Source organism: Helicoverpa armigera, chromosome 16 (genome assembly GCF_030705265.1).
Source record: "Helicoverpa armigera isolate CAAS_96S chromosome 16, ASM3070526v1, whole genome shotgun sequence".
Lineage (NCBI taxonomy): Eukaryota > Metazoa > Arthropoda > Insecta > Lepidoptera > Noctuidae > Helicoverpa > Helicoverpa armigera.
The window spans coordinates 10,672,347-10,689,181 of record NC_087135.1 but is presented as its reverse complement, the minus strand read 5'-3'; the positions used below and the strand labels follow the sequence as shown (position 1 = coordinate 10,689,181).

Below are 16,835 nucleotides of genomic sequence, written 5' to 3'. Positions count from 1 at the left end.
AAGATTGTGATTAACTTAAACTAACGCACTTAAATATCTATAACAATGTTTAAAGTCAGTAAAATATGTTATTTGGTGGGTTTCCCGTTGAAAAGTCAACTTATAAGACACACGTCATATGTAAGGAAGCGCGAGCGGAGCGAGCGCGAAAATTTTTTAGTCTAAGGACACAAAACAAATAAAAACCACTGTAAATTAACAAAGCAAAGTCAAAAAGTAAGACATGCACAGAAGTGAAGTGCAAAAGCCGCGAGCGAAGCGAGCACGATTTTTTCCTTAGAGTTTTCTTGAAGTAAACATATCATAAAAAGCCATAAATGACGTGCGCGAAAAATGTTTTTTCTAAATTGAATGCCTCAACAATTAAACAAAGATAAAATGCGATATCTGACATGGAGCCGCGAGCGCAGCGAGCGCTAATTTTTTTGGGAATGCAAAGGGTGAAACAGTCAAAATTGATAGGAGACGACCAAAGCTAGGGCGGCTTTTTCAGAAATTTTATTGGTTTAATTTTGCCGCCCCCTAAATAGCATTTGCCACACGCTACGCCACTGGTTAAGAATCTTTAATTTTGAAAATGTCCTTTCAACAGATGACCTACCTAACTGAAACCGGCAGTGTAAGTAATATTCTTAGCGCTATTGCTGTGTTCGGAAATATTGAAATAAAATCATAAGTAAAAAGATATTGTATTTTTTAAATATTACGTGATAACTCGCTAGATTTGCCGCCCCCTAGGACGTACCGCCCGCGTGCTGTGCACGCGCTGCACGCCCGCTTACGGCGGGCCTGATCACAAGACAAGACAGTCTGGTGAAAGACCGTGTTTTGTCTATATTCTATTTTCAGCAGATTCCCTCCTATACTCCTATATCTTATGATGATGAAAGCACAGGCAGAAGTTTATTGACGGTGACACGGCTTCAAGGCATGGTCTCTGCCAGAGACAATGGGATACCGTGTGTCGGAGAATCTGAATGAAGAGAGGTCGTCAAAACTCAGTCGCTTCGGGATTTCAAATAAAAAGTTCACAGAGGAAAGTAGGTAAGTATATAAATATGTTACCGCTAAGGCCCGAAGTGTGGCTACACTTAGGTTTTGCAGGCTACAGCCTATACAAACATACATAAGAACAAAAAAGAAATACAAAGAGGCAGTATATAACGAAGTATATAAGGGAGGGCAGTAAGCCGGTGTAGCTGAACTTTGAGGTTTAGCCGTAACAGATATACCTAATTCATGATTTAAACATATAAGCTTTTTTTTGTTGGGAAATCATCAAATGACCCCTCTGTGGGTGGCGCTTAGGAAGTGTCAGACTCAAACCCACTATGTTCCTTCTGAAGCCCTTTGTGTATCAGATAAGGTCTCGTGTCCACCTACTGAAGTTTGAAAGTCAAATATCGTTTATCAGTCAACTGTCTGCTGCAAGATATAATGGAACTAATTTTCGCAGTAATTTGTTTGTATATATTTAGTGTTTTAATAAGTTATGTATCATAATAAAAACAGAGTTGTTTATGTAAAAACGAAAATATTTTACAAAATTATATTATTTCTGATTATAAAATAATATTATTATCATTGAAAATGCAGCTCATAATATTATTTATTTTACATTTTATAATAATACATCGTGTTAATGGTAAGAACAAAAATCACAGTATTATTTTTGAAAAGTGCGTTGGTATTAGGTATAACGTAAAATAATTATTTAACCAGCCAGTATAATTTAGTGCCTTTTATAAATATCGCTAATACGATAATATGCAGAAATACTAACTATTCTCATGCAGTTCAAAATACTATCTATTTTAAAGTCATCCCATAAATAAACCCTTTAAAATTCTTCGACTAGAATATAGCTAAATGGACTGTCTAAATAGTCACCACCATAAACGCCCATAAAAATACACCATTAATATTCCAGTACCCCAAGAACACCATAAAACAGTAGCACTATTATTAAAACCTCTTTTGATTTCAGGAGCACCATTGGAGACTCCAAACGCCATAGAAGACTTATCTCCTCACATAGTAGGTGGAACATCAGCTCCCGAAGGCTATGCACCACATATGGCGGGTCTGTTGGTAGGAGATGTGATCACAATGATTGTCTGTGGAGGGGCTATTGTGCTGCCAAACTTGATCCTTACTGCAGCACATTGTATTGACGGGTTTGAAGTTCCAGGGGGATTGATGCAGTAAGTATGGTTTCAAATGATTTACTTTTGTCTTGCTCGTAACGCAAACTAAGGAGAAAGATGGATATCAGCCTGACAACCAGTTGTCATCCAAACAAAAGTGAGATGGCACATTAAACCATGGCATAGAATAGAATCATTATTTGCTAACCTTATCCCCGTGTCCAATGCTTAGTCACATAGTTAGGAAGACGAATTGTTTCGGAAAAAATTATAAAGGTATATGAAGATTTTGAAAAAGCTACCGATCAGCGCTCACCATAAAGCGTTATCCTTCCATTTTCCATCTTCAAACTTGTTCTTCCTTCCAGAACATTCCATGCAGTTGTAGGATCCAATAACTGGAGATCCGGTGGATATGCAGTAAAGTTCAAGAGTTACCACATCCACCCAGACTGGGATCCTATCAACATTAAGAACGACATAGGTTTCCTGATCCTCAAGAAGAAGCTGGAGATGACTGACAGAGTTCAGCTGGTAACCCTGAACTTCGACTGGATTGGAGGGGGTGAAGCTAGTTATGTGACAGGATGGGGTGTCGCTACGGTAAGTTTTTGGACTATTATTTGTCTAAGCGTTACAACTTGTAGGTATTTCGGTACAGGCAATCATTAGATTAAAGGACTTTTTAAAACATGAAGATAGAAATATTGTTTTCTAATGTCCCTAAGTGTATTAAGTGATACAGTCTCTGGTTATTCCTTCTCTATAGAAGTTATTTGGAACGAAAATAACTTGTAGTTATGATTTCAATACAAGTAGACGAACATTACGCACTCTGCTATACACGCCTCAGCCTTCCCCTTCCAAGAATACACGCGTACGTTATATATTAAAACAAAACACCAGCGAAGCCGTAAGCAGAACTCAGTAAATAATACATTTAGGTCAACCTAGAATCCCCAATTAAAATTCTATTACCTACCATTGTAACGGTTTCCCTAACAACACAGAATCAAATTTTCTTTAACTTAACTTGAACAAACGTTAACTTAGGGTTTCTGCCGCGGGCTATTTGCTCAGTCAGAAATAATATTAAACGAACATTTTGGGTTATTAAGATTACAGCTATAAAAAGGAGTTATGGTCCCTTTTCTGTATTGCGAGTGTTATTATGACCTTCGTCGTGGTTTATGGCGTGGGGAGGTATTTCGTTGATTAGATTTAGGTGTATATCCGTATTGGATTGCATACCATGGTATGGAAAGCATAGTTTGCTGTTTAGACCCCAACAATTTTTTTAAAACTGCTGGAATTGAGACATATGATAGGTAATCGCAAGATCGTGGACGTAACATGCAGTGAAAATATAAAAATGAAAAGGAGATGTTTCAAATCCGGCACACTATGTACCTACAGAAAAATCTAAAGAATTCGGGAAAAATACAGATAAATTGCTTAAATTTGTACTTTTCTGGTAATAATTTGTTATTTATCAAACTCAAAATCGTTTATTCAAATTAGGGCTGATTTTTCAAGAGCCAGATAAAACGTCAAGTAGCTAACTGATCAATAACTTTATCTGATTCTTTAACGAACCAATAAAGAGTTTCAATTTTTCAAAGCATAGTTACCAGTCAGTTTACTACCTGACCTTTTTTTGTGACTAGCTTCACACTACATCTGTGTGAGCGAGACGCGCTTATGAACATTTACAGATCTAAGAAAGAGACAAACAATTTTCAACTTAATGACAGCGGTTGTCACATTTTAGAGGGAATCATAACATAACCTTAAACTTTGACGACTCGTCTTCGTGTTAATATTTATTTTCCGTTCGAATTTATTGTTTGCTTTTTGTGTGTTGTGTGTAATCATGGAAAATATCGTAAAACGTGAACGTTCCACGAATTTTAACAAAAGCGAAATAAGATTATTGACTGAATTGGTGGCAAAACACCGTACTATAATTGAAAATAAGCAGACAGACGCCGTAACCAATAAAGAAAAGGAAGCAGCGTGGATAAAAATCAGTTCATTATTTAATGCGGCTACGGGATTTACAGCGAGGAGTACCAAGAGCCTGAAGCTTAAATATGAAGGCATAAAAAAGGAAACCAAAAAAACATTGGCCAAACATCGGCAAGAGCTGTACAAAACTGGTGGCGGGCCCTCTTCAGCCCCAGAGGTTACAGATATACAGGAGAGGGTTATCGCGATATGTTCGAATATCAATGGGCTGGATGCTCGAAATGACAGCGACAAAATTCCAGGTATGAAGTCAAATATTTTAAAATATTTTTGTTGATGTTACCATGGGAATTGATATAGTGTTTATGAAAACAAAAGTAATAACGCACTACATTTATCTTTAGCATCTTTCTAAGCAGTTTGTGTATTGTTGTTTTTTTCAGAACCTTTAGAACTGGAAGAGACTGCTAAAGTTGACCCGCTATCGTTGCCACTGCAATCATTAGAAAATAATTTAGTAATTGTACCATGTGATGACGATATTCCGTGTACTTTAGGTAAAATATCTAATTCAATAATAATAAATAACTTTAGAAAATAACTAAACATGTGCTGTAATTAATCTCTGGCTGCAGAATGGAAAAGAATAAATGTTTGATTTTTACTCATATCCTTGATAGATTTATGATCACATGATGGCCACTGATTTTTACAGAATGTTCAACCTATATATATTTATTTAATGTAAAATGAAAAACAAGGACCTGAATATATTTTTTGTTTTAGATCAAGAAGAGTTTTGCCCATAACAGGATTTAAAGGAGAAAGTTAACAGTGAAATTGGAAATGGTATTTTAATTTATTGAAAAAAAAGTACATAGTATAATAGTGTAATAAAATATAATAGTAAATTAATTTGTTTTCAGACAAGGCCTTTGATGACTTTCAATCTATAGAGATACAGGATATGGAAGTGGATCAAACTGAAAAAGGTATGTCTTTATCAATTTTCCAGTTCATTTATTTACATTGTATAAAATAACATTAATTAAAACTTATCATTATTTTCAGAGAATAAGTGGTCTTCATGGAAGCCAAAGGCTTTAAAACTAAGATTAGTCCATACTTGAAAAGTAATCAAAAAATTACTAAAGTTGGAGTGACTGCAAAACTGGACCATTTAACTGAATCTCGCTTAGAGCTAGTGAAGCTCCAGAAGGAAATTGCCATAAAAGAGCATGAGTTTGTCAAACAGGCACACTTATTAAAAATGCAGAACCTGCATAATGATGAAAGAAGGAAGCAGGAAATGCATGAAGTACTATTAAGTAAGCTCCGTACTGGTGTAAATTATGGAACAAGTCCTTTAGAAATAATAAATAAAGATTTATAAAATGTTTTTTTTTCATTTACCTATTCAACAAAACAAGGATCTCTTTAGTCTTTGACCATTTTTATTGTAATGTGTGTGTTTAGTTCCAATAAATTAATTTTTTATCACTACAAACCCAGACTGTTAAATTCTAATAATCCTATTCAAAAGCAGTGAATACCTCACCACAAATTATTTGATTATAACAATATGATTACTGTAAAGTGGAGGTATAATAAAAGAACACATTGTAGTTATAAAATTGTGTTTATTAATATATCATTACTAGTTGATTAGACTTTCAAAATATTCTAACATAGAGTCCCTTGTACTATTGTGTTGGTGTCCTGGCTGGTCAGCAATGAGAGTTTCAAATTGTGGTTGTTGTGGTATGTGGACTTCAGGATCCACAGGTGGTTCGCTTTCATTTCTAATTCTTGCAAGATTATGTAAAATTGCTGTTGCTACAATAATGTCTTGAGCGAGAGGGATTCGGCACCGCATTCCTATACTTAACACAGGAAATCTCCTTTTCCAAACCCGAAACATCTCTCAATTACATTTCGAGTACGAATATGAGACTCATTATATAGTCTTTCGGCTTCTGTTCGAGGATCACTTAACGGAGTTAGTAAATAATGATTTAAGAAATAACCACTGTCACCTAGGACCAGTCCATTCTGAAATCTATTAGTATCAAACTGAAACTTTGCTGCAGAGTTTGAGAATATCAAACTGTCATGTGTTGAACCTGGCCATCGTGTTACTATATCTTCAAATTTTAAGTCGCTAGTACACATAGCTTGCACATTCAATGAGAAGAAACCTTTTCGATTTCTGTAGTCTTCTGCAGTATTGCCACCTGGTGAAATTATCTTGATGTGAGTACAATCCAATGCCGCTATAACCCTCGGAAATCGGGCAATATTAAAAAATCCTTCCTGTACTAATAATATTTCTTCTCTGTTAGCTGGCAATGTAACAAATTCCTGGCGAAGAGAGGCAATTGCTTCAGTAACTTTTCTTATAATTTTGCTCGCAGTTGAGTTGTGTATTCCAGCAAAATCACCTATCGTAATGTAGAAACTACCACACGCATAGAACCGCAAAGTCAGAAGTAATTGTTGTAAAGCTGGAACAGAATTGTTTCTGAAAAATAAAAAAATAATATATAGGTATCTTTCAATGTTACCTAGATCGTAGTCAATATACAAAAATCTCGTTTTATTATTTATATAGAAAATAATTCTTACCTGTTTGTTACGTTGGCGATTTTACTTTCAATGAGGGTTAATAAAATTGCACAGTACTTTTTCGAGACGAAATCTCCTATGAAATTTCTTATCATCCCATAGAGACATATTATCAGGTCTCTCTCTAATAACTCTTTCTCTTCTCTCTGACTCTAAATAATTTAGCACTATATCATCTTCCTCGATTGTTTCGTCGTCGATAGAATCAAAAATATCCATTATTTTATAATTTAGGAAGCAAGAACACAAGTATAACCTACAAAAACGAACGCGCGTGATTGCAGAAATGACAAAATATCTGAGTTATCTGACCGTTAGCGCGCTACCTGGCCCGTAAAGGGCCAGATAAATTTATCGGCTGGATAGAGAGTTTACCTGACCGTTAGGGCCTATCTGTCAATTGAAAAATTGAGATTCTCGCTAACTGTGGAATAAACCTTATCTTTCCCTTTATCTGACCATTGAAAAATCGGCCCTGAGGCTGATAAATCAGCACTTTTCGAACGCCAAAAACAAAAGACAGCCCCCAAAACGCCCGCCCTTCAATGAGTTTTATTTAATTTGAATATGGCGTCTCTCCAATTTAGATATCACGTGACCAAAAAAAATGACAGTAAACCATGGATTCGATAATTAAGACAAATAAACATGTCAAACGTCATTAATCAGTCACCGCCCGCGTATAGTATTCACCCATGGAATTAGTAATTACTAATTAAATTATTAAAATAATATAAAATTATTAAATTATTAAATTATTTAAAAATATTAAAATTAATTAATTAAACCATGTATTTACCCTACCCGCCATGATGGTTTTTGTTGTTGCAATCTCAAGTGTGTATTTTTGTGTTTTACAGCTAAACGAAGCCAAAGAAAATTAATTGAGTAGTTGAAAACTGTTATACATATTTTTTCCCATTTTGTACAATGGTGTACAAAGAGTGGGCCGGGGCTCCATACATTTTGAAACGTCTCGTTTAAACATATGTACACTCGTGCGGCTCAAAAATACAAAAAGAAAATAAAAATCTTAGATCTAGAAAGTATCCTATTTACACAATCTGATTAAAACCATAGATTACGTTAATAGTTACTTCAAAATTCTGACTAATTTCAAGTGCATTTTTCAGAACTCGGGTATCATTCCATTCAACCTGCAACTCCTCGAAGTGAGCACTCTGTCTCCCAAGTCCTGTCTCAAGGCGGTTCGTGTGGCCACCGCCACTATATGGGCCGAAGCGCCCCATGTGGACCCTGACATAGAGATCTGTTCCCTACACTCAGTTGGGAAGGGATTGTGTACTGTAAGTAACTACCTACAGATGTGGTTTTTTTTTTTAAATATAGTCTATGTTTGACAAAAGGGAGTACAAAGGGAGAGTAAAGGTAATACAGGGAAAGTAGCTACATAGTGAAGTAAGGCTATATAGAGGAATAGATATGTGGGGGCAGTACAGTAGGGAGTTCATAAGGTAAGGGAGTATATAGTAGGAACAGTTATTAAGCAGAACAGTTGAAAACTCGCGCAAGAATGCAATCCTTATCACAAAAATTAATGAAAAAAATTACATGTATAATGATTTACTTAATGTAACCCTATTGATCTAGTCTAAATAACAGGAACGAATTACCTACATGTACACAAAATTGCGTATTTTTAGGGTGACTCTGGCAGTCCCTTAATATCAAGGAGAACGGGCTCCCAAATCGGCATAGCATCGTGGGCATTCAAATGCGCTCGTGGAGTTCCAGATATGCACGTTAGAATCAGTGCTTACAAACACTACATTCAAGAAACTATGAAAAAATATAAATAGGTACAAAAATGTTTAGAAAAGTCAATAAATATAATGAGTAAAGATTTTATGCTACGGGTGTGTAATTTCTACATTAGCTTTTTATTTGTTACCTATCGATGACCATAATTCTATCGGAAACACCATACCTACTAAAATATGTGTGGCAGCTGAAAATTCGCCTTTATTTGTTATTTACATACTTATTTAAGTTAGTAAATATCTTATTAATCATAAATGCTTTAGCGTGGAAAATCTGAAAAGTGCTTTTGAATCTTTCATCATTATGAAAACAGTTTCTAATGCGTATATCCGATCGCACAACACAATTATGTCAAATGTCACAATTTTAATGATGATCTAAGAAGATACATTAGTGACCTTATTGTTACTGTCATAAAGTCTATATTCATTTTAATGTAGTGTGTTTAATTTTGTCTAAAAACGTAAACAAATAATCCAATAAACAAACCGGTGATTTTGATTTGTGCAGTTCTGAATTCAAAATAAATACGAGAAAATAAGTGTTCACTTCTTTTTAAATGTGCTAACGGTTCTCTTTTGTTTAAAATATTGATTTGACATAAATTATCCAGATTGAGTATTGAATACCCTCAATAATGGATGGATATTATGAAATGTTAAAAATGTGGGGTAGTTTGGAATACTTTCAAATGACTTGCCGGTTATTACTACCTCCTCGAATCCTTTTTCTTGGCAGACACCGTAGCAGCACGAGGTAAGACCTTCAATCATAAATTATACCATTTTTGTGAATATTATTTTCTAAATTTACCTTCATTTAGTGTCAGTTGAGCTCCCAAGTGCAGGCATTATGTGTTCGTCGGTATTTTCCAGGTTTAAATTTCGAAAATGGAAGTTCAAGAGTGTAACAACAATGTGGAGGGTCCATACCCAGTACTGTTCATACCTAAAGTGTGTACTTCTTTGGAAACCAACTGTGAGATGTCAGAAAATGTTTTCATACACTTGAACATTACATCCCCAGACACTGAAGGGAATGAAACCGTTATCTATAAAGGCTACTGCAATGTAAAAGTCATAGATGGTGGTGATATCAGCGTCAAGTTCAATTCACCAAATGTTTACTCAAGCAATGACAATAATAATCTGCCTGTAGTTTTGGCTGAAGCGAATCAGATAACATTCCCAACGTACAATGATTCCCAGGTCTGGATAGACCCCATGAGAAGCCCGTATGTGTACAATCGTTGTGAGTCTCCAGTGCAAGAGACATACACCATACATGAGTCTCATGACAAGCAAATTACTATCGAACAGCATAATACTTACATAACTCAAAACGTGTACAGTTATAAAGAAGCTATTCAGTATTCTCCCGTAAGTGATGAACCAAATGTAGTGAAGAAGACTCAAGAAAATGTCCAGACTGCTGAAGGTTATAACATTTATGAAGAAGATGAGCTTGAATGTGGTGTGTTCCTCTCTCAGCTGTCAGAAGAGATTATTATTCATGAAAATGAGACCAGGACTCGGGATGAAAGGAAGTTTGTTGGTCTAAAGACGGACAATGAGGCTTTGAAACAGCTGATGTCTTCAGACATACAGTCTGTTTCTAGACAGCAGAAAACTATTCTGTATTTGGGCCATGACTCTGAGTCTGGGCAAACGGTGCAGAATATTGCAATCGATGATCCTTTAGTTGAGTGTGTACAAGCCAACACAGAGAAAGAAACAACAATTGGTAAGCAATTTGAATAATTATATTTGCATATTTTACTTATTTTAAACAATAACATTTAGTATCAATGTAAGATTAATCAATATCTCTTGAAATACTTAGCGGTTTAAATGCAATAAAATAAAAACATATATTTTGTCCTTAATTATTTGCAATTGACTTATTTTACTTTCAATTATGCATATTTTTCAGTAATATATATCACTAAAGATAGGTACTTAAATATATGGCTACTGTACACTGTATGTATGTGCCTAACAAACTTCCTTAGCTTCACAGTAATTCTAAATAAACAAAAATTACAAATCAACATGTTTAAAACTTTTCAGACTTTCCCACAAACTCGAATCCTCGCAAGAAAAAGTACCAATGTAACAAATGCAAGAAATTGTTTGACGAACTGTTTGCGTTCAAGCAGCATATGGTGAGCAGCCACCACCACCCAGGCTTGTCTGCACTCTCCGCCAACGTCAACTTTATGTGCAAAGAATGTGGAAAAAACCTGAAAAACCAAGAAAAGTTTGAGCAACACTGCCTAGGGCACGGCGACCCAGACTTGGAATGTAACAAGTGCCACAAAGTGTTCGCGTCAAAGTTCACCTTGCGCAATCACCGGAAGATTCATTCTCGAATGTTTCCATGCAGCCACTGCACAAAGTCTTTTTCTACTGCGCCGGAGTTGCGCGCCCATGTGTCCAAAATTCACTTCATTTTCATGTGTCACTTGTGTTCTTATTCTACCGAAGTAATGGCTGAATTGAACGCACATTATAAAGATCATGCGAATGGTTCTAAATCTTCAACGAACTCCAGCGAGACCGTGTTCCCCGGCTCCTTTGAGGAGATCAGTAACGATACAGTCACAGAAGATAATATTGTGAAGGTGGAAGACGAGGAGAGCTTGCAAACTGCCGATTCGGTCATAGCAAAAGTGATTTCTAATAAGATATTTCAGGCCAATCCTAAAAAGAAAAAAAACCAGAGGAAATATAACAAGGTATGCTACATTTTCATTTTTATTTTTCTAAAAAGGTAGTAAGTAATTCTTAAAATATTCATGATAATAAAGTAACTAACTTCTGTATTTAAATAATTCCAGCCGAGTTAGACAAAACACTTTCCTTGCCACCGTACCCATCTAGCCTGTTGGTTAAACCACTCTGGGCCATGACCTTATATGGGTGGAAATTACGATACATCATATAAAGATCTTAAGTGTCCATTGTTTTGCCCAACTTAGTAACGGTGACGCTGCCTACATCGTTGTAATAACTATTTCGTTTTGCAAAATAATATCATTAGGATAATATGACCTACAGCATTACATTCACTAAAACCAGTTTTAATTTACAAGTATAACATACTAAAAATAATTTTGCAGACTTGCGAAGTTTGTCGCAAAAAGTTCGACCGGATTGGTGACCTCAAGAGGCATTTGATCGAGCACGTGATAAGAAGCACCCTGTCCAAGAATCCAGTCAACAGCTTCGGAGTCCTGAACATCCGATGCGAGGTCTGTCAAGAGAAGGTATTTACCAAAGTCGATAGATACAAAGCTCATCTGAGGGAGCACGCCAAACTCACCATCTATAAATGCACGTTTTGCGATAAATCCTTCAGCGATTCCAGTAATTTCTCTAAGCACAAGAAGGTCCATGGTTCTACCTTCTTCCAATGCGATATGTGCCAAAGGAAATTCAACTCTAAAAAGATGATAGCCCAGCATATGGAATACCATAACAAGAATGGTCCGATCAAGTGTCGGTTTTGCGATAAGATGTTTCATTTCGAGTCGATGTTGAACAAGCATATCAAAAGTTGTCACAACAAGCAGATTATGCCTAAGTTTTGGTGCAGGTTCTGTAGAAACCATTTTAGTTGTTTGAAGGAGAAATGGGATCATGAATGGCTGGTCCATAATGTCAGGAAGATAATTGCAGACTGCTTGTTTTGTGGCTCCAGGTTCAGAAAGTATTCTGAGCTTAAAAGACACTGCACTGAGGAACACGATGCGGTGATACCTCGGGCCAAAAAGTTGCTGGGGTGGAAATGGAAAGGCAAAATGAGTTTACTCGAAGGTTGTACATGAATTATAAAAGGCTGTTCTTTTTTGTTTATATCTTAGTACAAATGTTTTCCCATTCATAATGAACAAATGGGTAACTGATTAATTTATTGTTATTTACACTTAAGACTTATTTTTCTGAACTTATTTTTCTGAACGCGACTGTTAAGTTTTAAACAGCATTTTAACGAGTGCTATCGTTGTGTATTTAAGCAGTTGATTTTTGTAATATTTTAGATGTTTTTTTTCGTTATGTTTACAAGAATTACAAAGGAACTATATTTATAGGATTTACCCTTAACCTTTGAATATCTATAAGTACCGAGAGTGACCAAGTTGATTATTTTATCTTAGAGGTAAATCATGTTTACGAACTTATTCTTACAGTCAGTGGAACTTTAAAGGGGTTTTTTCATATACAAGTTAGGAACTTAATAGAGAGAGTTTTTGATCATGTTTTTTGTTATATTTTATATTATATAGGTATGTAAGTGTTTGATATATTGTTACTGTTTATTTTATATTTTGTTTACAATCAGCCTACTTATTTAGCTTTAAGTGAGTTGAGTTTTTTGTAACTTTTTTTTACATTCCGATTTTTGGTGGAGGTTAGTAAATAGCTTGTTTTTCACAATACTAAAGTAATCCATTAGGTTAATCGATGTTCCTACTTAAATAAAGTTTGTTTTGTTAAAACAATTGTTTTTTATTAAACTAATGAGTTACATTAGAAGATTTAGCAGGTAGATAGATAGGCTATAAGTAACTCTGCATGATTCGTTTGGACATTCATTCATTTTTGCCTTTCTAGATTTCCTACTAAAAAAATTGCTGACCCTACCTAATTATAAAACCTGACTCAATTATTTCATAATTATGGGTAACTGCTTAGGTAAATTGTGTCTATAGCATATGCGTGCCTAATGAAATACCTAACAAACCTGTTTATCTTTGTTATTATTGTTAGTAGGTATGTAGTTCGCTTATCATCGCCGGCTAGCTTCCTCTCAGTGTCGCGGTAATCGCACGCAACCCGCGGTGGGCGTGGTGATTGCCATTACGGCCGTACAGCTGATAACTTGAGACGTGGGACAATGTTACATCTTCATATCTCAAGCCATCTGTGTGATACACTGCGCGCCATAAATCTCGCAATTCAAACATGGCGGGCAGTTTATGCGCAATGGTGGCCGCGGTATTGGTAGCGGTCACAGTCGCAGTGTAAACACAGCGCCTGTACACAAGCGGTATTCTCGCGCATGACCTTGGGCGGCGCGCATGCGCGGTGTCGCGGCCCGCCGACCCATCCAGCCACACATCGGCGGATCTCGGCGTGTCTCGGCTACAGTCCGCGTCAGCGCTTCGCGGCGGCATCATTTCCCACCGCGAATGCGGCACTACGCGACCGCGTGATAACACAAAAAGCCTCACCTAAATTAAATAAATACCATTCCTGTCGATATCGCGCCGTGGACAGTTGTTGTTGTGTGTGTCGTGGCCTCCTGAGCACGGAATCTACACATTCATAAGGTTAGTATGGCGATAATCTTTTAAGCTGTCACGTTTCGACAATTCAATGCTCTGTTAATAGGTTCAATCCATACCGGGTTTGTTTGTCTGTCTGTTTGTTGTTGATGTATAGTAGCGATAGGACTGGGATCGTTAGTTTTTATTGCACAGTAGTAATGGCAGGCACTCCGGTGTCTTTTGACTGTTGCCTCGATGTCTGATTTACACTTAGAATTCCATTGTAACTGAAGGATTTCTTTGTCTAAACATTGTCTATTTAGTCTGCCATGTATTGTGTGTTTGGTACGTTTTCAGGCGTAAACAATAGCTAAAATTCAAGGAAATTACATGGTAACAATGATTGAATCAAAACGTTGTTAAATTACAAGCTGAAGTCTTTACGCGCGGTCTGAAACTCTGACACTTTGCAGATCGATTTTTTGCTTAGTTTTGTTTATAAATTCTAAATAAAAAATAATCTACGTACGTATATTAAACTATCGAAGCCGCAGAGTGGTTTATTTTATGAAGAAGTATCTAATTTTAGAAGTGATTGGTTTGAAACACAAACATTCTTGTGCAAGAGATTGGTATTGGTAGGTAACAATTGATTTGAGCTCCACATCAATGTTACGGCGTTATTTACATTACAATGTGTGCTATTTAGTTTTACGGCCGATCACCTACAACTATTTATTTATACACTTTGTTTAATACACAATAGATTATAATCGGATGCAAACAATCAAACCTTGGGAACGGAATCAAAGATTAGGTCTAATTACATTATAAAAAGTGACCTCTATACTCCGCCGCTGTTGGTTAAAGTAATTCCATAACACTTGATCCATTTTATTACAAACATAGGTAGGTGCCCTTAGCTACACACCTACGAACTTAAATGATTAACATAAATAACTCATCATAGGTACTTACCTACATAACATTCGTGTTTCGAAGGCACGATAAACTGTAGGTCCCTGCTGTCATTTGAACATCATTGGCAGTGGTTACGGGTAGTCAGAAGCCAGTAAGTCTGACAACCAGTCTTACTAAGGGATACTGGGTTGAGGAGGTCAGATAGGCAGTCGCTCCTCGTAAGACACTGTTAATCAGCTGCATTCAGTTAGCCAGCAAGCCGACCCCAACATAGTTGGGAAAACTCTAGGTGGATGACGAAATTATGGCGTTGAAAATTCATCCATTTTAATACCTAGGAATTCAGTAGGTATTCTTACTTATTTAACTACGTACGAAGTTCAGTGTAGGTTGATATAAGTCTGTTGCAAAACATTTTTAACCTTATTTGTTTGTATAAATAAATACACTTGTAAGATGCTAACAAGAACACACAATAATAATATTATTGAAGAAAACGATTTACTACGTACGTCTCTTCACTATGTTGATGACACTGAATACGACTTAGATATCATTAGAGAAAATAGATAAATATGTAGGTCCTACATCTAAAATAGGTCGGTACATACAGGATATATGAAAAACCGGCCAAGTGCGAGTCGGACTCGCGCACGAAGTGTTCCTTACCATTATTTAAAATCACGTTTGTTGTATGGGAACCCCCCAAAATATGTATTTAATTCTAGTTTTCAGTATTTTTGTCATAGCGGCAACAGAAATACATCATCTGTAAAAATTTCAGCTCTCTGACTATCACGGTTCATGAGATACAGCTTGGTGATTGACGGACGGACAGAGGAGCGAAAACAATAGGGTCCCGTTTTACCCTTTGGGTACGGAACCCTAAAAAGGTAAAATCGACGCAACATACTCATAATTTTGGGACATTCTCTTACTGCGAATTACAATATGGACATAATTTATAGGATCTCCAATCGAAAGACAACGGATGGATTCATCATTGTCATTTCGTTACCATTCGACTGCAAAAAGAAGTTTAAGTTTTGTCATAAGTTTCCTTGGCCATCGGTCTTAACTGGACTCTACTGCAAAATAAGTATCCAAGTATCCCGTAAGGAATTGATCCGAAAAAGAAAGAATAACCTAAGTTTCAACCTGCAATTGTCAGTGATTAATTTAAAAAGTTTCAATCGAGCTTCAATTTCTCGCAGTAAGTTCCAATTCGAAGTCAGTCAAGTAGACACCTTCCAATGTTATCCAAGGCGTTTACCAATTAAAATACTTTCGTGTATCTTGCGTGAAAAGTTACAGGAAAACAACCTTGACTTCAGTTTCAGAGAGCTGAATTTTTCCAACTTCTTCCACTTTGTTTATTGCGTAAAATTCATCATCATCATCCTCCGAGCCTTTTTTTCCCAATCATGTTGGGGTCGGCTTCCAGTCTAACCGGATTCAGCTGAGTACCAGTGCTTTACAAGAAGCGACTGCCTATCTGACCTCCTCAACCCAGTAACCCGGGCAACCCGATACCCCTTGGTTAGACTGGTGTCAGACTTACTGGCTTCTGACTACCCGTAACGACTGCCAAGGATGTTCAATGACAGCCGGGACCTACAGTTTAACGTGCCATCCGAAACACAGCCAATGGTGTCTAAGATATACTTAGAAAGTACATACAAACTTAGAAAAGTTGCATTGGTACTTGCCTGACCTAGGATCGAACCCGCGCCCTCGTACTTGAGGTTGGTCCTTTACCCACTAGGCCACCACGACTTTTTTTATTTTTTTTGACTTTTATTGCGTAAAATTGCTGTAAGAAATTACAACTTTTGTCATAAAAAGGTCGTGTGTATTATAAGATGGAAATCAAGAACGCTTATATTCATAATAGGTCTTAATCAAGGAACATAGGTAGGTACATACATAAAAATGTAAGCAGCGATATGTTTACCGCAAATTAGATGAAACAAATTTTCATAACAGGTTACTATGCCCAGTCCCTAAAACAGAAATTACGGGATTCACAAAAAAAGAAGAAACCAGGAATACAGCACTTCGTTGGTATTTCTGCAAGTTAATGTTTTAGTAACGATTAACTGAAAAGACCACATATTATT

General features: G+C 36.3%; 3 protein-coding genes, 1 long non-coding RNA gene and 1 pseudogene across 5 annotated transcripts in view; 4 read left to right on the top strand and 1 right to left on the bottom strand.

Moving 5' to 3' along the window:
- The first annotated feature begins 1,803 nt into the window (after positions 1 to 1,803).
- Positions 1,804 to 8,566, top strand: LOC110379567 (chymotrypsin-2). Its single transcript, XM_064038373.1, has 4 exons — positions 1,804 to 2,204; positions 2,516 to 2,750; positions 7,874 to 8,047; positions 8,405 to 8,566. The coding sequence occupies exons 1-4, from the start codon at positions 2,077 to 2,079 to the stop codon at positions 8,558 to 8,560; spliced, it is 693 nt and encodes a 230-aa protein (XP_063894443.1). The 5' UTR covers positions 1,804 to 2,076; the 3' UTR covers positions 8,561 to 8,566.
- On the top strand, positions 3,661 to 4,939 carry LOC126055953 (uncharacterized). Its single transcript, XR_010277269.1, has 3 exons — positions 3,661 to 4,417; positions 4,559 to 4,672; positions 4,902 to 4,939. It is a non-coding gene; the product is annotated as an uncharacterized LOC126055953 (long non-coding RNA).
- LOC135117960 (putative nuclease HARBI1) lies at positions 5,736 to 6,835 on the bottom strand (annotated as a pseudogene).
- A 363-nt stretch (positions 8,567 to 8,929) lies between the features above and the next one.
- Positions 8,930 to 12,989, top strand: LOC110379568 (PR domain zinc finger protein 5). Its single transcript, XM_021339285.3, has 4 exons — positions 8,930 to 9,278; positions 9,398 to 10,265; positions 10,592 to 11,259; positions 11,644 to 12,989. Exons 2-4 carry the CDS (start codon positions 9,413 to 9,415, stop codon positions 12,349 to 12,351), a joined length of 2,229 nt encoding a protein of 742 aa, XP_021194960.3. The 5' UTR covers positions 8,930 to 9,278; positions 9,398 to 9,412; the 3' UTR covers positions 12,352 to 12,989.
- Positions 12,990 to 13,548: 559 nt separating this feature from the next.
- The window catches only part of Norpa (no receptor potential A), a 96,348-nt gene continuing 93,061 nt past the window's right edge, over positions 13,549 to 16,835 (top strand). For both annotated transcript variants that reach the window (XM_064038591.1, XM_064038592.1), the window contains exon 1: positions 13,549 to 13,857. The gene's annotated coding sequence lies outside the window, so the exon portion shown is untranslated. The remainder of the gene's footprint in view (positions 13,858 to 16,835) is intronic.

Bases quoted from the DNA above. Each gene is read 5' to 3' on its own strand.
- LOC110379567 (XM_064038373.1), top strand. From the start codon at position 2,077: ATGGCGGGTCTGTTGGTAGGAGATGTGATCACAATGATTGTCTGTGGA. The intron at 2,205-2,515 runs GTAAGTATGGTT...TCTTCCTTCCAG, and splicing joins GTTCCAGGGGGATTGATGCA to AACATTCCATGCAGTTGTAG. The intron at 2,751-7,873 runs GTAAGTTTTTGG...TGCATTTTTCAG, and splicing joins CAGGATGGGGTGTCGCTACG to AACTCGGGTATCATTCCATT.
- LOC110379568 (XM_021339285.3), top strand. From the start codon at position 9,413: ATGGAAGTTCAAGAGTGTAACAACAATGTGGAGGGTCCATACCCAGTA. The intron at 10,266-10,591 runs GTAAGCAATTTG...AAAACTTTTCAG, and splicing joins AGAGAAAGAAACAACAATTG to ACTTTCCCACAAACTCGAAT. The intron at 11,260-11,643 runs GTATGCTACATT...ATAATTTTGCAG, and splicing joins ACCAGAGGAAATATAACAAG to ACTTGCGAAGTTTGTCGCAA.